General features: G+C 49.7%; 1 protein-coding gene across 2 annotated transcripts in view; it reads left to right on the top strand.

The window, feature by feature from the left end:
• The first annotated feature begins 398 nt into the window (after positions 1 to 398).
• JDP2 (Jun dimerization protein 2) overlaps positions 399 to 15,158 on the top strand; it is a 38,688-nt gene continuing 23,928 nt past the window's right edge. The window contains exons 1-2 of one of the 2 annotated variants that reach the window (XM_045578515.1): positions 399 to 532; positions 6,393 to 6,613. In XM_045578515.1, the coding sequence (XP_045434471.1) occupies positions 412 to 532; positions 6,393 to 6,613 (342 nt within the window). In that variant the 5' untranslated portion in view covers positions 399 to 411. Of the gene's footprint in view, positions 533 to 6,392; positions 6,614 to 15,158 lie in introns of those variants that run through there. The other variant, XM_036430930.2, reaches the window with a different exon arrangement.

Here is a 15,158-nt window from a genome sequence, read left to right as displayed (position 1 = left end):
GCTGGGAGCTCCTGCAGCCAAGGAACCGAGATGGGGTGAAGAGGGAAGAGAGGACAGAGGCTTGCCAGGTGGCAGTTCTTTCCCAGCTTCCTCTTGCAGCTTGGGATAAGGATTCCTGGCGGAAGTAACTTCCTGTGTGTGTGTTGAACACCTACACCAGGCAGGGGAAACAGTGCCCTCAGACAGGGCCTTGTGGGAAGCATTTCTCTGGTCTCCTGGGAAGAACCTTTCCTGGGGAGAGGTTCCAGTTTCTCCCATAGCGGGGATGCCTTCACAGGGGTCATGCATGCCTGTGTGCCCATACCTGGCAGCAGCTTCTGACCGCTCTCCTCCATCTTTTTCTTCTTAGGCAGATCTGAGGGGCGACCCCCTCTAAGCGGACAGGATAGAGTAGGCAGAAGGACACAGAAGATGCTGGCCCTCTGCTTCTGGAGGCAGGGGTGGAGACCTAGCCAGCTGGTGGTGCCAGCCAGCCGTGGAGCTGTGTTCTGGAATGGAGGATGGAGGAGACCTTGGAGAAACTGGGGCAAAGGTCAAGTGCTGGGCCTGGTTTCTGCACCTTTGTATACACAGCTGTGACCTGCCCCCTTGGTTTCTACTCTGCAGTAACCAACTGGATACAGGATGGTCCTGGCCCCTTGGGGTTTAGAGCTGGAAAGTGGGGGAGCAGAGCATCCTCTGGGGGAGTCCTCTTCATGGCTATAGGAAAAGGAGGCCAGTGTTAGGTGGGAACCCTACAGTGACCTTGCGGGGTCGTCCAGCATTTGTGTCCTTCAGGAAGGAAGGCTCTGTGGCTCCACTGACTTCATACTGGGGCAGGCACTGTTCCAGGTGCTTTCCAAGTTTTCACCACTGGAATCCTTACAGGGCACCTACCACTATTATTCCCACTTTACAGCTGAGGAAAGTGAGTCCCAGAGAGGTTAGGGAACTTGCCCAAGTCACACAGCGAGTAAGGGGCAGAGCTAGTTTGCACATGTGGCTGACCTGACTCCAAAGCTCCCCCCCATCACCCGCCTCCCTCTCCTGCCTGAAGAGCTGGGACAGCCACCTGGGGAGGGCCTTTTCCAGCTTGTCCTTGTTCTCAGGGGCTTTCTCCACCCATTTGCTCCTGGCCTTCTGGATCTCCAGGCGAGAGATCATCTCAGATAATCCCTTATCTTCAAGAACAAGTTTACTGTTTAATTCTCCAAGATTCATGATAGTTATTACTTTGTTCTGTGATCACTGGCCTGGCACACCTTTCTCCGCCCACCCTCCCTCCCACCAATACACACTGTCCTGGGAATTTTCCCAGACTCCAGCTTCTAAGACTGCCTACCTGCTATTGGTGATTCCCAGGTACTGGCTATTGGTTCGTTCTCTCTCTCTCTCTCTCTCTCTCTCTCTCTCTCTCTCTCTCTCTCTCTCTCTCTTTTTTTTTTTTTTTAATATATATATACTAGAGGTCCAGTGCATGAAATTTGTGCACTCAGTGGAGAGGAGGTCCCTCAGCCTAGCCTGCGCCCTCTCACAGTCCAGGAGCCCTCAGGCCTGCTCCCCATTAGTCAGACATCCTTAGTGCTGTAGATGAAAAACTCAACTTACATGTACTCACCAGCCATGAGCCTGGCTTCTGGCTGAGAGGAACTCCCCCCTGTGGGAGTGCACTAACCACCAGAGGGCAGCTCCTGCATTGAATGTCTACCCCCTAATGGTCAGTCCACATCACAGCAACCAGTCTTTCTGCCATTCAGTTGATTTGCATATTAGCCTTTTATTATATAGGAGTTTTTATTTTTTAGAGGAGGAGAGATAGGAACATTGATGAGAAATATCATCGCCTCCTGCATACCCCCTACTTGGGATGGAGCCCACTAACGGGCATGTGCCCTGACCTGGAATCAAATTGGTGAACTCCTGTTTCATAGGTTGACGCTCAAATCCCACTAAGCCACACCAGCCGGGCTGGGTACCTGCTCTTCCAACTCCACTAGTGCTCCTGGGGCCTGATCCTGTGACATAACTCCCTGCTCCTTGCCTGTCCTCACTCACCTCCACTATTTCAAATGTTATTCTCACTTGCACACATTCCTGGCTCCTTATTCCAGCCTAGTCAGCTGTTTGCCTGGAGGGGAGCTGACCTTAAAGAGGCCCAAGGATTTGAAAACCTCACTTACACTTTTGTTTCTATGGACAGATCCTAACTTTCATGATGCAGATCCTAACTTTCTCTTAACCTGTCTTATTTTTTTTTTTAACCCATCTTTGCCATTCTAGATGGAGAGGCCAGTTATTGGCACTTTCTAGTAAAAATTGATCCATCAAAGCAAGACTGTTATTTGTAGATACTCCTGTTAAAAAACATGATATTTCATAGATTTACGTACAGTGAAACGAGAAGAAAAGGGGAAAAACTCAACTTACATGTATCTTTTTCCTGTCAGCTAAAAAATGATGTTTCATCTTAATATCTCCCAATAGGGTCCACTTTCTGGACTTGAAATGTTTCCTGGCTTTTCTTTGTTTCTTTGTTTCTTTGTTTCTTTCTTTCTTTTTTTGAATATTTTATTGAATTTTTACAGAGAAGAAGAGAGAGGGATACAGAGTTAGAAACATTAATGAGAGAGAAACATTGATCATCCGCCTCCTGCACACCTCCTACTAGGGATGTGCCTGCAACCAAGTCACATGCCCCCAACTGGAATCGAACCTGGGACCTTTCAGTCCGCAGGCCGACACTCTATCCACTGAACCAAACCAGTTTTGGCTTTCCTGGCTTTTCTGCTTGTCCAAGGCAGCACCCCTATCTGTGTGCCTCCCCTCCCTGAGGAAGTCAGAATGGAGAGAGACCAAATACCAGGAATTCAGGTTCTTTCCTCATGGACCCCCCGGTTCTCCGAAGCTGGCTTTTAGAGACCTGCATCAAACCCCTCGTGTCCTTGGGCTCAGCAGCAGCGTTTGCTGTGACCTCCTGCACTCTCTCTGTCCTCTTCACGCGCCACTGTCAGTCCCATCTTGATCTGTCCATTGCCCAGTTCTTCTTCCTTGGCTAGTTTCCAAGCTGTTCCTGGTCAGTGTCCCAAACTGCCAAAGTCTTTTTGGATCCTAAGCCTGTCTTTTGAGGCAAAAGCTTCATTTGCCAGTTTTGGTCTTCTGCCAATGTATAGCACTTGCTCTGTATTTATGCGTCCCAGTTACTAATGGAAACACGGAGGGTGTTTATCTGCCTTTTGGACCGACTGGGCCCTCAAGGGGGGGAAAAAAACTCCGGGTTCTTCCCCTAAAGCTTTTAGTGCCTAGTTCCCCTTTTCCCGCTAAATTGTTTCCGTATGGAACAAGCAGTTGGGAGATGATTTCACCTCTTGTCATCTTTCCTATGTCTTCCTTGAAGTGGATAAATTCCTCCTGGCTATTATTGGTTCCCTGCCACTGTCTGTCTGTCTTTCTCCCCGCTCCTCCCCTCCTTATAGATCTCTACATCACATCAAATTGTTTTATTTTTCCTATCACCAAAGTTGCCTTGCACCTTGGATCCTCAGCCAGCTCTTCCCAGTTAATGAGGGTCCAATTATGAGAGGCAGCCGCCCCACCGCCTGCATCCTCTGCCGTTAGGGTGACTTCTCACTGGTGAATGTCAGCTGTTGTGGTTGTCTCCTAGGAAAGGCATGTACTAAGGACTTTGTGGTTTGTATCTGAGCAGTTCGGGGTGCCCTTGTCGGGGGGAAGGAAAGAGAGGGGCATTTATTTTTATTATTTTTTTTTGCTTCTGCAGAGGAAAGCCTGGAGCCTGGTCCCCTGAGCGAGGCTTGTCATTGGGCTGGGTTCACAGCGAAGCAGGAATGGCAGGAATTTATGAGGCCGCTGCTCCCAGAGAGCGGTTGCCCCGCTTGGAGGGGGGATTTCACAGTAGCAGATATTTTGGGCTCATTTGTTAGTGTCTCATTTATACCATCTGCATGAAAATAAACAGAAGCTGCAGGCAGGGCCTATCATTCCGGGAACAGTGGGGCCTGGCTTCCATCTCCCAGAGATGGCGTAGGCAGGGAACACACAGGAGCCTCTGGGCTGTTTTTCCTGGGGTCTACCGTGGGAACCAACCAGCTGGAGGTTGGCGATGAGCACCCAGACTTCCAGAGGTAGATCCCGACCCTGCTCACTGAATTTTGTTCCACCGCGAGTTTATCATTTGTTCCTTCCTTCCTTTGCATATTTACAATCCAGTAAGAAGTTGAGGATGACTCCTTTTGTGCCAGAAATGATGCTACACGCCGGGGTCATGTGGGTCAACCAGCCATGACTGCTGCTTTCCCCCTGAAATCACCCTTCCACTTGCTCAGTGGCCACGTGGCATATTTTGCCACGCAGGAAAAACGTGGTCCTTCCCTTTGAGGGAGGTTCGGGGGCTTCTGGCCCAGGAGGGGATTTTGCTCTGTATTTTTGCTGGTGTGTGGGACCCCCGGCCCCTCTTTGGGGTTTGTATTCAACTGAAGCACTAGGCACAGAGCATATTCCAGCTTCACATCTCCGGTCTGTTTAGAGTAGCTCAATTAAGCATCTTTTTGGGGGTCATTGACTCCTCGGGGCATCCGTTCAGGTTCTAGAAAAGGGGATTTTGTAGGGTTTTCTCCTCTTCTGAGAAGGAAATGTGAGTTTCCTTTGTCAGTTTGGCTCAGGTAGCCAAACACCAACTCCTTCTGCCTGCCAGGCATCCCTTTGCCACCCAGGAATGAGTCCTTACACTGGCCATTTTCTTGTTTTCCCGGGAGGAAGCCTGGGAGCCGGGCAGCTCATCTACCATGCCCTGGAGCAGCCTCCTGCCATGGCACCCTGTGGGCCTCACCTTGAACTTCCGATTTGCAGGCCCAGCTCCAGGGAGTAGAGGGGAGACTCTTCCTGATCCTGGACTCAAGTCCTGCTCAGGTTTAGGGAGGGTCACAGCACATTGACCAATTGCATGTGAGACGTATCGGGGGCCACTTTTATGTCTGGGCTCCCACCCAAACTGCCACCGGCTTATTCAGGGAGCTTCCCAAACCCGGACCTTAATGGGAGGCAAAGTAGAGGGTCCTCTGTGCAGGAGAATGATCCTCCACTCTGGGCTAGCGTCTGAACAACTGCCATTGAAGGTCATCTCTTCTGCATGAACTCTCTTGGAACCCAGGAGTGGGGAAAGGGCAGGACCTAGAATCCAGGGCCCAGGAGCTTAGCTCTGGGTCTTTCCCGTGCTGGCTCTGTGACCGTGCCAAGTCATTCGCCCTCTCTAACCTTCACCTTCACCTCGTGCACAAAATGAGGATGTGGTTTAGATAAGCACGGGGCCTCCTCCAGCTCTCAGACTGTAAGTTGATGAGAATGAGTCTCAGATCCTTTTCTGAGATGGCCTGGAGGACGTGCTCAGGCTGGGGAGAACGGACGTGACTTCTTGCTCATCGTCCGATGGGTGGACGGCTAAGTGGACGAATGAATGAATGAATGATTGAATGAATGGTAGGAGCCCTGGAAGGGACCGGATACGTCTGGCTTTATTGGAAGACGAGCTTTCTGCACTGCCTGCTGTGCCTTGTAGTAATCACTTCTTACCCACGAGCTTCTCCCGGAAAAGAGGGGAGAAATAATTCTCTCGATGTTGACCTGTCTAATTTCTGTCTGCCTTTCATGCCTGAATCCGTCTTCCCTTGCAAACCCTTTGGGTCTGGCCCAGCCAGAATACGTGTTTGCTTTGAGAAGCAGGAGACTCAGGAGGACTTTGCTGGTCCTGGGCTCCGCTGGGGAAAGCACAGGCTAATTAATTGCCTCTCCTTTGCCTCAATCTCCTCCTCACAGACTCCAGAGGCACACACACTCACCTTTCACTTCGATTTGCTTCATTTCATATTCAGGGTGTCTTAACAAGTGTGCAGAACGGGATGTGTGATTTGAGGGGAGGCACCATGCCAGGCCCAAAATAGCTCCCTCTTAAACAGGTGCAGAGATGCTTGAGATTCCACTGTTATAAACCATCCTCTTGGGAGGCAGTAGGTTGTGGTTTAAATCCCAGCTCTTCCAGTTTCAACTGTGTGCAGTCTTGAGTGAGTTATCTTCCTAAGCTCCGGCTTTTTCCTTTGTGTCATGGACACTGACCCAGTCCCTATGGGACTGTAGGATTAAGCAGTGCCAAGCACATGGCGAATGCTTGCATCAATAAGCCGATGGTTGGATTAAGCATTACCTTCAGTGCCAAGGAGAACTTTGATGTGGATTAAGATTCCCTCTATAATAAAATAAGGGCAGAGAGAGACACTGGGAAAGGAAGGGGTGAAGGGGACATTAGTGAAAGAAAGGATGAGGTCCTGGCAAGACATGGGGCCTTAAGCCCCTCCTAGCACTTCTTCCGGCTGACAGCACGTGTCTTCTCCTCCCGCCTACTCCAGGCTGGACTGCCACTCCTGCTATGATGCCTGGGCAGATCCCGGACCCTTCCGTGACTGCGGGCTCTCTGCCAGGGCTCGGCCCCCTGACCGGACTCCCCAGCTCAGCCCTGACTGCAGAGGAGCTGAAATACGCTGACATCCGCAACATCGGGGCCATGATCGCCCCCTTGCACTTCCTGGAGGTGAAACTGGGCAAGAGGCCTCAACCTGTGAAAAGCGAGGTGAGTGAGCCTGTCCTCCCAGGCAGCGTCCAGGAGTGGGACGCCCGGGTTAGAGTCCCAGGACTAGCCCTACAGCCGCTGGGCGACCTCAGCGGTACTGTTCATCGTGGGGCCTGGGGACCAGTAGCATCTATGCAACCCGGTGGCCTGTTAAAAATGCAGAATCTCAGGCTCCACCCCAGACCTTCGGAAACAGAGTCTGCGTTTTAATGAGTTCCCTTGGGGAGTTCACGGACATGGTAAAGTGTGAGAGGTCCTGGGCGGGGACAGGATGCTGAACCTCTCTGATTCTTTGAGGGCCAAGGGTAGAGTGATTAATAATAATGAATATAACATATTGGGCCCAGCTGGAGTGACTCAGTTGTTTGAACGTTGTCCCATGCACCAAAAGGTTGCTGGTTCAATTCCTGCTCAGGGCACACATTTGCAGGTTTGATCCCCAGTCGGGGAGTGTACAGAAGGCAACTTAGCGATGTTTCTCCCTCCCTCCCTCCCTTCCTCCCTCCTTCCCTCCCTCCCTTCCTCCCTCTAATCATGTCCTCTGGTCAGGATTAAAAAATAATGAAATAAAAAATGTAGTGTCTTAAAAATAATAATAATATATTGGCAGTCTCGTTGGGGTGTTGGGAGGATCAAGGGATATCGTGGAACTGTGCACATGCTTTGGAAAGTATACAAGAGAACACTAATACTGGGTTATCTTTCAAATCATCGTTAGTCATGTCATTGCTCTAATACCCTTGGCCCCGGGCTGCAGCTGAAGGTGGGAACTTGGAGGAAGGATGGTGTGGCCTTTCTTCTCAAGGAGCTGCCAGAGCTGGGCTCGGCCTCAGCCACTCACCTCGTCTGCCTCAGATGTTTGCAGGGGTCCCACACAGGGAGCACTCCCTCCTCGGGTCCCTTGCAGCTGTCGCTCATGAGCCTTGCTTGCAGAAGAGCTGCTTTTCCCTGGGGACTAGTGAGAAGCAGAAGTGCGAGTGCGGGGTGAGCATTGGTGCTGGGAATGCCCCAGCCCGCTTTCCCAGGGCTTGTGATTTGGCCAAAGGTTTGACGGAATAGCTGCCACTTGGAAGGGAGAAGGAGCCAGTGGTGGGAGGGGAGAGGAGGCTGGGGACAGGTGTGGGGGACAGGACATGGGAAGCAGCTGCTCAGCCGTTCTGATGAGGAGCATTCACAGACAAAGGTGCCCTGGAGGGGACTCATGCTTTAGGTTGAAGCTCGGAGGACTCGACATTCCAAAGCGGAGGCGCTCTTGCGAAGAAAGAGGTTGTGGAGAAAGGGGTCTGGATCCTGGCAGAGGGGAGTTGGGAGTATCATGCAGCTACTGCTCGGCCCTCGCTCTCCCCAGGAATACCATGAAAACTGAGAGAAGGGCCGCCGGGGGGTGATGAACTGGCCATGGGCATCCTGGATCCGGCTCTCCGATGTGTTTTGTTTGGCCCACACAATGTTTTAAAAGACACTTGAACCAACACTTCACTTAAAAAGTTGGACTTTAATCTTTGATTAAAAACTGGGAAGATCTGCTCACAGGTGCCCATGGCAATGGCTACACAGAATGTTGAGACCCCCTCTCTTCTTTCCTCTTCCCCGTTTGCCACAGGCCACCACACCTCCCTATTATTCTTCATTTTTCTTTTTAAAATATATTTTTATTGATTTCAGAGAGAAAGGGAGAAGGAGAGAGAGACAGAAACACCAATGATGAGAGAGAATCATTGATTGGCTGCCTTCTGTACGCCCCCCACTGGAGATTGAGCCCACAACCCCAGGCATGTGCCATTGACTGGAATCGAACCTGGGACCCCCCCCCCCCCCCCCCCCCCCAATTCTGCAGGCTGATGCTCTATCCACTGAGCAAAACCAGCCAGGGCAATTCATTTTTCTTCCACTGTTGGTTTTGCTTTTGTTACCACCAGCTGCTTTCATTTACTTAACTGCCTGGCCCCTATTGTAGACATTTGCACTTGAGGCACCTGAATTAGGTGCATTATAGATGCCCACTAATGATTTCAAGATGAGAGTTGATGGTAATGACATTCTTGTGAATGAACATTGTGGATCAATGTGCTGTCGATAAATGAACATTGTAGATCAACATGCTGTCGATGGCACTTCTTGGCTCCTTCTCCCTTCCAGGTGGGCAGCTATGCTGTTGGGTGGGGACCTCAGGCCTTTGGCCAAATCGGAAGCCCTGGGAAAGTGGGCCGGGGCGTCCCCAGCACTAATGCTCACCTGTCCTGGGGGCTTCTGTTTTCTTTTCCGAGGGCCCTTGCCTTTGGATCCTTGCTATTCATCTTCCCAGGCTCATATCTCGAAAGCACCAGGCTCAGGGGTCATTCCACAGTGTAATCACCCTTAAACCAGTGCCCGAGGTGCATCACCGGGCTGCTGCGGCTTCAGTGTTTATGAAAGCCTTCGCCAGGGGCTGGACCCCTGAAGCTTTGCCTGGGAAGTGGAGTGACCACCTCTTCCCTCTACAAAAGGTGCTGGAGAAGCCTTCTTTTTTTGGTGGTGGTGGAGGTGGTGGGGGCGGCCTTTATTTGGGTTGAGTATTTTTACATTTTGCAGCCTCCCCCACATTGGTGGCATATACCCCGTACCTGGCAGTGACGTGCTGTCTTCACAGACACCCACAAACGCACACCATCCGAGCCGTGAAGATAACCAGCCTCTGCTGGGCGTATTTGCATGCCTCTCCCTCCTGTCACCCTGCAGCATTGTGGGGGCGGGGGGTTGGGGGGGCGCCGATGAAGTAGACTGCTGGCGGGAAGTAAGGACAGCTCCTCCCTGAGAACTCACCTCCAAATGCTTTCTGGGTTCGACTCAAGGGGGTGGGGGGTTTGGGGTGCGGGTGCTTACTCTTAGAGCAACTACAACAGAAAGCGGTGGGGAGAGACCTTGTCACTGCAGAACCACATGTCCCAAATACTTCGTTGCATATAGCAAATGGCCTTCAGTGGATTTTCACACAGGCATTTTAGTCAAGTTCCTTGGATTATAAAATATTGACTATCTACTAGGATGTGTGCTGTTTAACATCATGTGTGATCTCGTTTATTCCTTTCCTGATCTATCCTGGTGACTGGGTTTTTCCCAGGTTAGAGAAGAGGAATAGGAGGTCCAAGGAGGAGGGAAGGGGTCAAGTCACTCAGGAAAGTGGCAAACTGGCGTCTGGGGTGATGGCGAGGCTGCTGCTGCAATAGTCACGTCTCGGATGCACTGAGCCAAGCAGCAGGCACGGTGCTGGACACTCTTTGTGCAACGTCTCATTGAACTTGGAAGTACTAATTACTGTTACCGTTATTACTGTTATGCCCACATGATGGATGAGGTTAAAAGGCCTGGAGAGGGCCAAGGTCATGCAGCTGGAAAGCGAACTTCAGAGCCAAAGCTTTACTCACCTTATGCTGCCGCTGCCTCTTTTATCAGGTTGAGGAAGGGGGTGGGGTGGAATGAACCCGGCCAGGAACATTGGATCACTGATGACCTGGCCCAGTTAGTGCTGAGTCTAGCAGTTCTGTGGCCGCATTGTCTCCCAGGCTTGGAGAGCGAGTGGGCTGAGCGGCCGTGCAGGCAGCCCGGCCAGAGCAGCCTCTGGGACTGTCCGCCTCGCGGAGACCAGTAGTCTCTTGGGCCATGTGCAAATCCACGAAGCGATTCGGTAAAAGAAAACTGGACGCATTAAGTTAAACAATAGGTGTTTTGTGCTGATGTTGTTAGGTGGTTGACACGTAATGCTAAGCTGTTTTTGCGGTCCATTTGTCCAACAGATATTTGCTAGGCACACCTACTATGTGCCAGGCACTGTGCCAGACACTGGGAACTGAACTGTAAGCCGAGTAGACAAGCTCCCCCCACCCTTTCTCCTGAAACTGTGTAGTGTAGTGGGGGCATCCAGAAATAAAAGGTCATGGAGTAAGTCAATGTTGTGAAGAAAAATTAAGCACACCAAGTGGGTGGTGAGTGGCCAGAGAGTTGGTTTGGATGGCTGGTTTGGGTCTGAGGATGCTATATTTTGGGACTTTTAGAGTGAGCACATGCTTCTTTCTTGCCTTTTTTTTAAAAAAAAAACAAACAAAACTGAATTGATTGGGGTGACATTGGCTATTTATATAGGTTGCAGGTGTATAGTTCTATAACATATCGTCTGTATATTGTATTGTACGTTCACCCTGAGTGAAGTCCCCTTCCATCACCAATTTCCCCCTCTTTCCCCTCTTCTACCTCCCGCCACCCACCTCTTCCTCTTCTTTCTTGCCTTTTGGTTCTTCTTTCCTTTCCAACATTTCTTCTCAAGGCAGTTTTGCTCTCTGGCTTTCTCTAGAGCTTTTCCTTCTACACATTTTATTCTGTAGCCCGTTCCAGCTGGACTCCTTAACCAGTCCCCATCGGCCTGAAGATTGTGGTCCTTCCTGAGTAATCTGTGAGGGGGCTGCTGTGGCTGCAGGGGCCAAGCCCTGCCTCCGAGCTTGGAATGCATTTCCAGTGTGGCTGGTGGGGGCAGGGGCAGATGGGAAGGCCACAAGTTCCACACACATGTACCACACACATGTACACAAGTTCCACGCACAAGTTCCACACACATGTACACACCAGGCACTTACCTAACCACCTGCTAGTTGGGACCCCTCCCTCTGGGCCACTGCAGGGCTCTAAAGGGATCTCGAGTTAAAGGAAGTAGGACTGGATGACTTTGTAGGAAAGAGGCTGCAAACTGTCATTCCATGGGCAGGAGTCAGCCTACAGATGAATCTTGTTGGCCCTCACAGTATTTTTTTTTTTTTTTTAATTGAATGAGTTGCTATATTTAAAAGCCAGGAAATGTGAACTTTCTGGCTTCTTTAAAAAAAACCAGACTATCTGGCCACTCTAGGCCCACACCCTTATATGCAATGAAAGCTACCGCCGGGTGGTAGATGCTCACTGTATCAGCATGCAGTCTTCAGTTGACCACAGACCCCACTGCTCCCTGTTGCCTTATACCCAGCCCATTTCACACCGTGTCACCAGCCCGCTTTTGAGTTTGAGACCTGTTTGTAGGTGCCAAGGGTCGGGACTAGATCTTACGTTTCTTTTTATTTCCACCAGCCTGTGTGCGCTGCCTTGCATAGACTGTAGTTTTATATGTAGGCTTGTTGTTTTTGAATATGAATTAGCCGTGTCAGTTTGGCAAGCCGCTTCAATGACCTCTGCCTTGATTTCTATATCTCTCCATTCTTACCTCCAAGCATTGTCCATTTGCTTTTCTGTTAAGCCACTTCAATGTCCTCTGCCTTGATTTCAACCTCCAAGCATTGTCCATCTGCTTTTCTGTTTCTGAACTTTATCGACTTTAGGCAGAAAAAAAGGAACACAGTGAAAATCCAACCAACTACTCCCAAACTTGGCTGATCACCAAAACCTCTTGGGGAACTTCTTATAAACAAAAATTTCAGACCCCGCGCAGGCCCAGGGACTCAGGCTGTCTGAGGGCAGTCCTGGGAATCGGTATGCTTAGGAAGCTCAGGGATGACCTTGTTCGTTCTACGTCTCTTCAGGCTCTTCTGATCCTTGTCAGGGCTCATTCTGAGGACCTCACCTTCAGGATTCTGTGCGTTCCATCGCAGTTTGCCCTTCCAGCGAGTATTCCCCAGGTCCTCGCTCCCCAGGTCCTCAGAGTCCCAGAGGAGACATAGCTGTCTGTGGATTTCGCACTGGTCATTTTCCAACTTCTCCAGAGTCTCTGAGGACATTTAGAAAGTTTTCACCGCCGAAACCGGTTTGGCTCAGTGGATAGAGCATTGGCCTGTGGACTGGAGGGCCCTGGGGTTGATTCCCGTCAAGGGCATGTACCTTGGTTGTGGGCACATCCCTAGTGGGGAGTGTGCAGGAGGCTGCTGATTGATGTTTCTCTCTCATCGATGTTTCTAGCTCTCTATCCCTCTCCCTTCTCTCTGTACAAAATCAATAATATATATTTATATATAAATATAAAGTTTTCACCTTTGCAGGAAACGTGAATTTGAATCTGTGGACCGCAGGGTGGCCGTGGAAGGTGTGCTCACTAGCAGCCACAGGTGGTTCTCCAGAGTCCACGCCACCAAAAAGACCAAAATGTTCAGCATGTTTGGCCTGAGCATAAAACGTTGCCCCCAACCAGCTGACATGCTGGGTAAATGTTGGCGTGAGCATGCGGTGTTTTTAGTGATTTAACACATAAAGGCAGCCCACTGAGATTTTTCAGCAAGCCTTGCATAATTGGTTTTTAATTTGCGGCTCTCCGGAATGGCGCTGGCCTGCTTCCCCCTGACTCAGACGCTTTTTCTGTCTCCTGCCTGTTTGGCAGCGAGAGCCAATCTGTCCCTCTCTTGGAACAGAATCTCCTGACTCGTCTTTGAAATCCCGAATTTCCACTTTAATTCCGTCACTTTGTTAGCACATTTTAAAAAAGCTGTTAGCGTTTCCCCTCCCTTTGATAGTTTAATTTGAAGGAGAATGAGTGATAGCTTAGAGCAGCTATGACTGTTGGACACTGCCCCCTGTGGAATGGCCTCTGATTTGAGTCCATGCCCTGAGCACTTAGAGGGGTTCTGAAGCTCTGATTTAGCATCAGAGGTTGGCCATCCCTGCTGTCATCCTCGAATGGGGTCACCTTGGAGAGCTGACGGCTGGACATGCATGTTCTTAGCAGAAATCAAACACTTTCGGGATATTTGGAGAGTCCTGTACTGCTTTCTTAGATTCTCTGTCTTAAAGATGGGAATAATATTAGTCCCCACCTCTCAGTGTTGCTGTGATGATTAAATGAACGCATGTGGCTAAAGGGTTTCACAGAATGCCTGGCACTTACTGAGATGGGCAAGAAGTGTGAGACGTGATTATGATTTACTTTTCGAATGTGTCAATTATGCAAATTAGATTTATAATTTATTCAAACACTGTTCCTTGGGCTCTCATTTCCTTGAGGGCGCTTTGCCCTTGGAGGTGTGTGGAGGGGCCCAGGTGCTGTGGGAGCAGGACACCATCCTGGCTTCTCCCCAGAGGGACCGCTTCCGGGGCCTGGGAAGAGCTCTGGGCTGGGGTCCAGCTTCTGGGTTCAGAGTCTGGCTCCTTCACTCACTCTCTGTGTGACCTTGGACAAGTCAGCTGGTCTTTCTGAGCATCTGTTTTTTCATCTGTGTGTAAGGATGACTGACAACAGCTCAGTGCATCTGTCACTTACTGTATGAAGACTGAATCCATTTGCAGAGGATGGCACAACAAATTTTGACTGCTTCGGCCTTTCCAGTGTGTTGTGCCTACAACCTGGGTGACAGGAAAGTGAGCAGACCTTCCTGTTTCTGGTTGTTTATGCAAATTAGATGCTGGTTGTTTATGCAGATTAGTTGTCGTTTCCATAACAAACTGTAAATGAGAAGGCTCTTCAGCCCTCTGGTTTCCCCTCAGCTGCCTCGTGTATCCTCTTATCTTATTTTCTATGTTTTAAGGTCATTGCTGGATTTCCAGAACCATCAATTTTTGAAAAAACTATATATATATATATATATATATATATATATATATATATATATATATATTTCAGAGATGAAGGGAGGGGAAGAGAGAGATAGAAACATCATTGATGAGAGAGAATCATTGATTGGTTGCCTCCTGTTTGCCCCACACTGGAGATTGAGCCCATAACCCGGGCATGTGTCCTAACTCGGAACCGAACCATGATCTCCTGGTTCATAAGTTGATGCTCAACCTCTGAGCCACACCAGCTGGGCAAGAACCATCAATTTAAAAAATATATATATATATTATTGATTTTTTACAGATAGTTAGAGACATCGATGAGAGAGAGTCATCGATCAGCTGCCTCCTGCACACCCCCCACTGGGGATATGCCTGCAACCAAGGTACATGCCCTTGACCAGAATTGAACCCGGGACCTTTCAGTCCCCAAGCCGACGCTCTGTCCATTGAGCCAAACTGGTTTTGGCAGAACCATCAATTTTTTAATAGCACTACCAAGTGGTCTTTCCTGTCAGTGCTGGTTATCTTACTTGGTGTCTCCAGATCCATTGTCAACAAGGATTTAGGATTGGGAAACTGAGTCTTCTCACAGGTGACCTTCTCTGGCTGAACAACTCAAGTCAGCTGAGTCTCTTTCGCTCTTCTGTGTCCAAAAGACACAGACACCCCAGGCTGGGTGGTTCAGTTGGTTGGAGTGTGTCCTGTGCACCAAAAGATTGGGGTTCGATTTCTAATTAGGACACATGACTAGGTTGTGTGTTTGATCCCTGGTCAGATTGCACAGCAAGGCAACTGATCAATGTTTCTCTCTCACATCAATGTTTCTCTCCCTTAAAAAAAAAAAAAATAAATGAAAACATCCTCTGGTGAGGATTAACAACCACAACAACAGAAAACACACAAAAAAACAAAGGTCACAGATGATCTGGCCTGAGGCTAGAGCTCAGTGATTGGGCAGATTAGAGCAGGCTGCTGAGGTGCTAGAGCAAGGTCACAGGCCTTCTCTGGGTTTAGCGACCCCTTGAGGCTGCTCACATCCTGCAAG

Source organism: Pipistrellus kuhlii, unplaced genomic scaffold (assembly GCF_014108245.1).
Source record: "Pipistrellus kuhlii isolate mPipKuh1 unplaced genomic scaffold, mPipKuh1.p scaffold_m20_p_1, whole genome shotgun sequence".
NCBI classification, from domain to species: Eukaryota; Metazoa; Chordata; class Mammalia; order Chiroptera; family Vespertilionidae; genus Pipistrellus; species Pipistrellus kuhlii.
The sequence above is the reverse complement of the archived record's forward strand: the minus strand, read 5'-3'. Positions and strand labels throughout refer to the sequence as shown.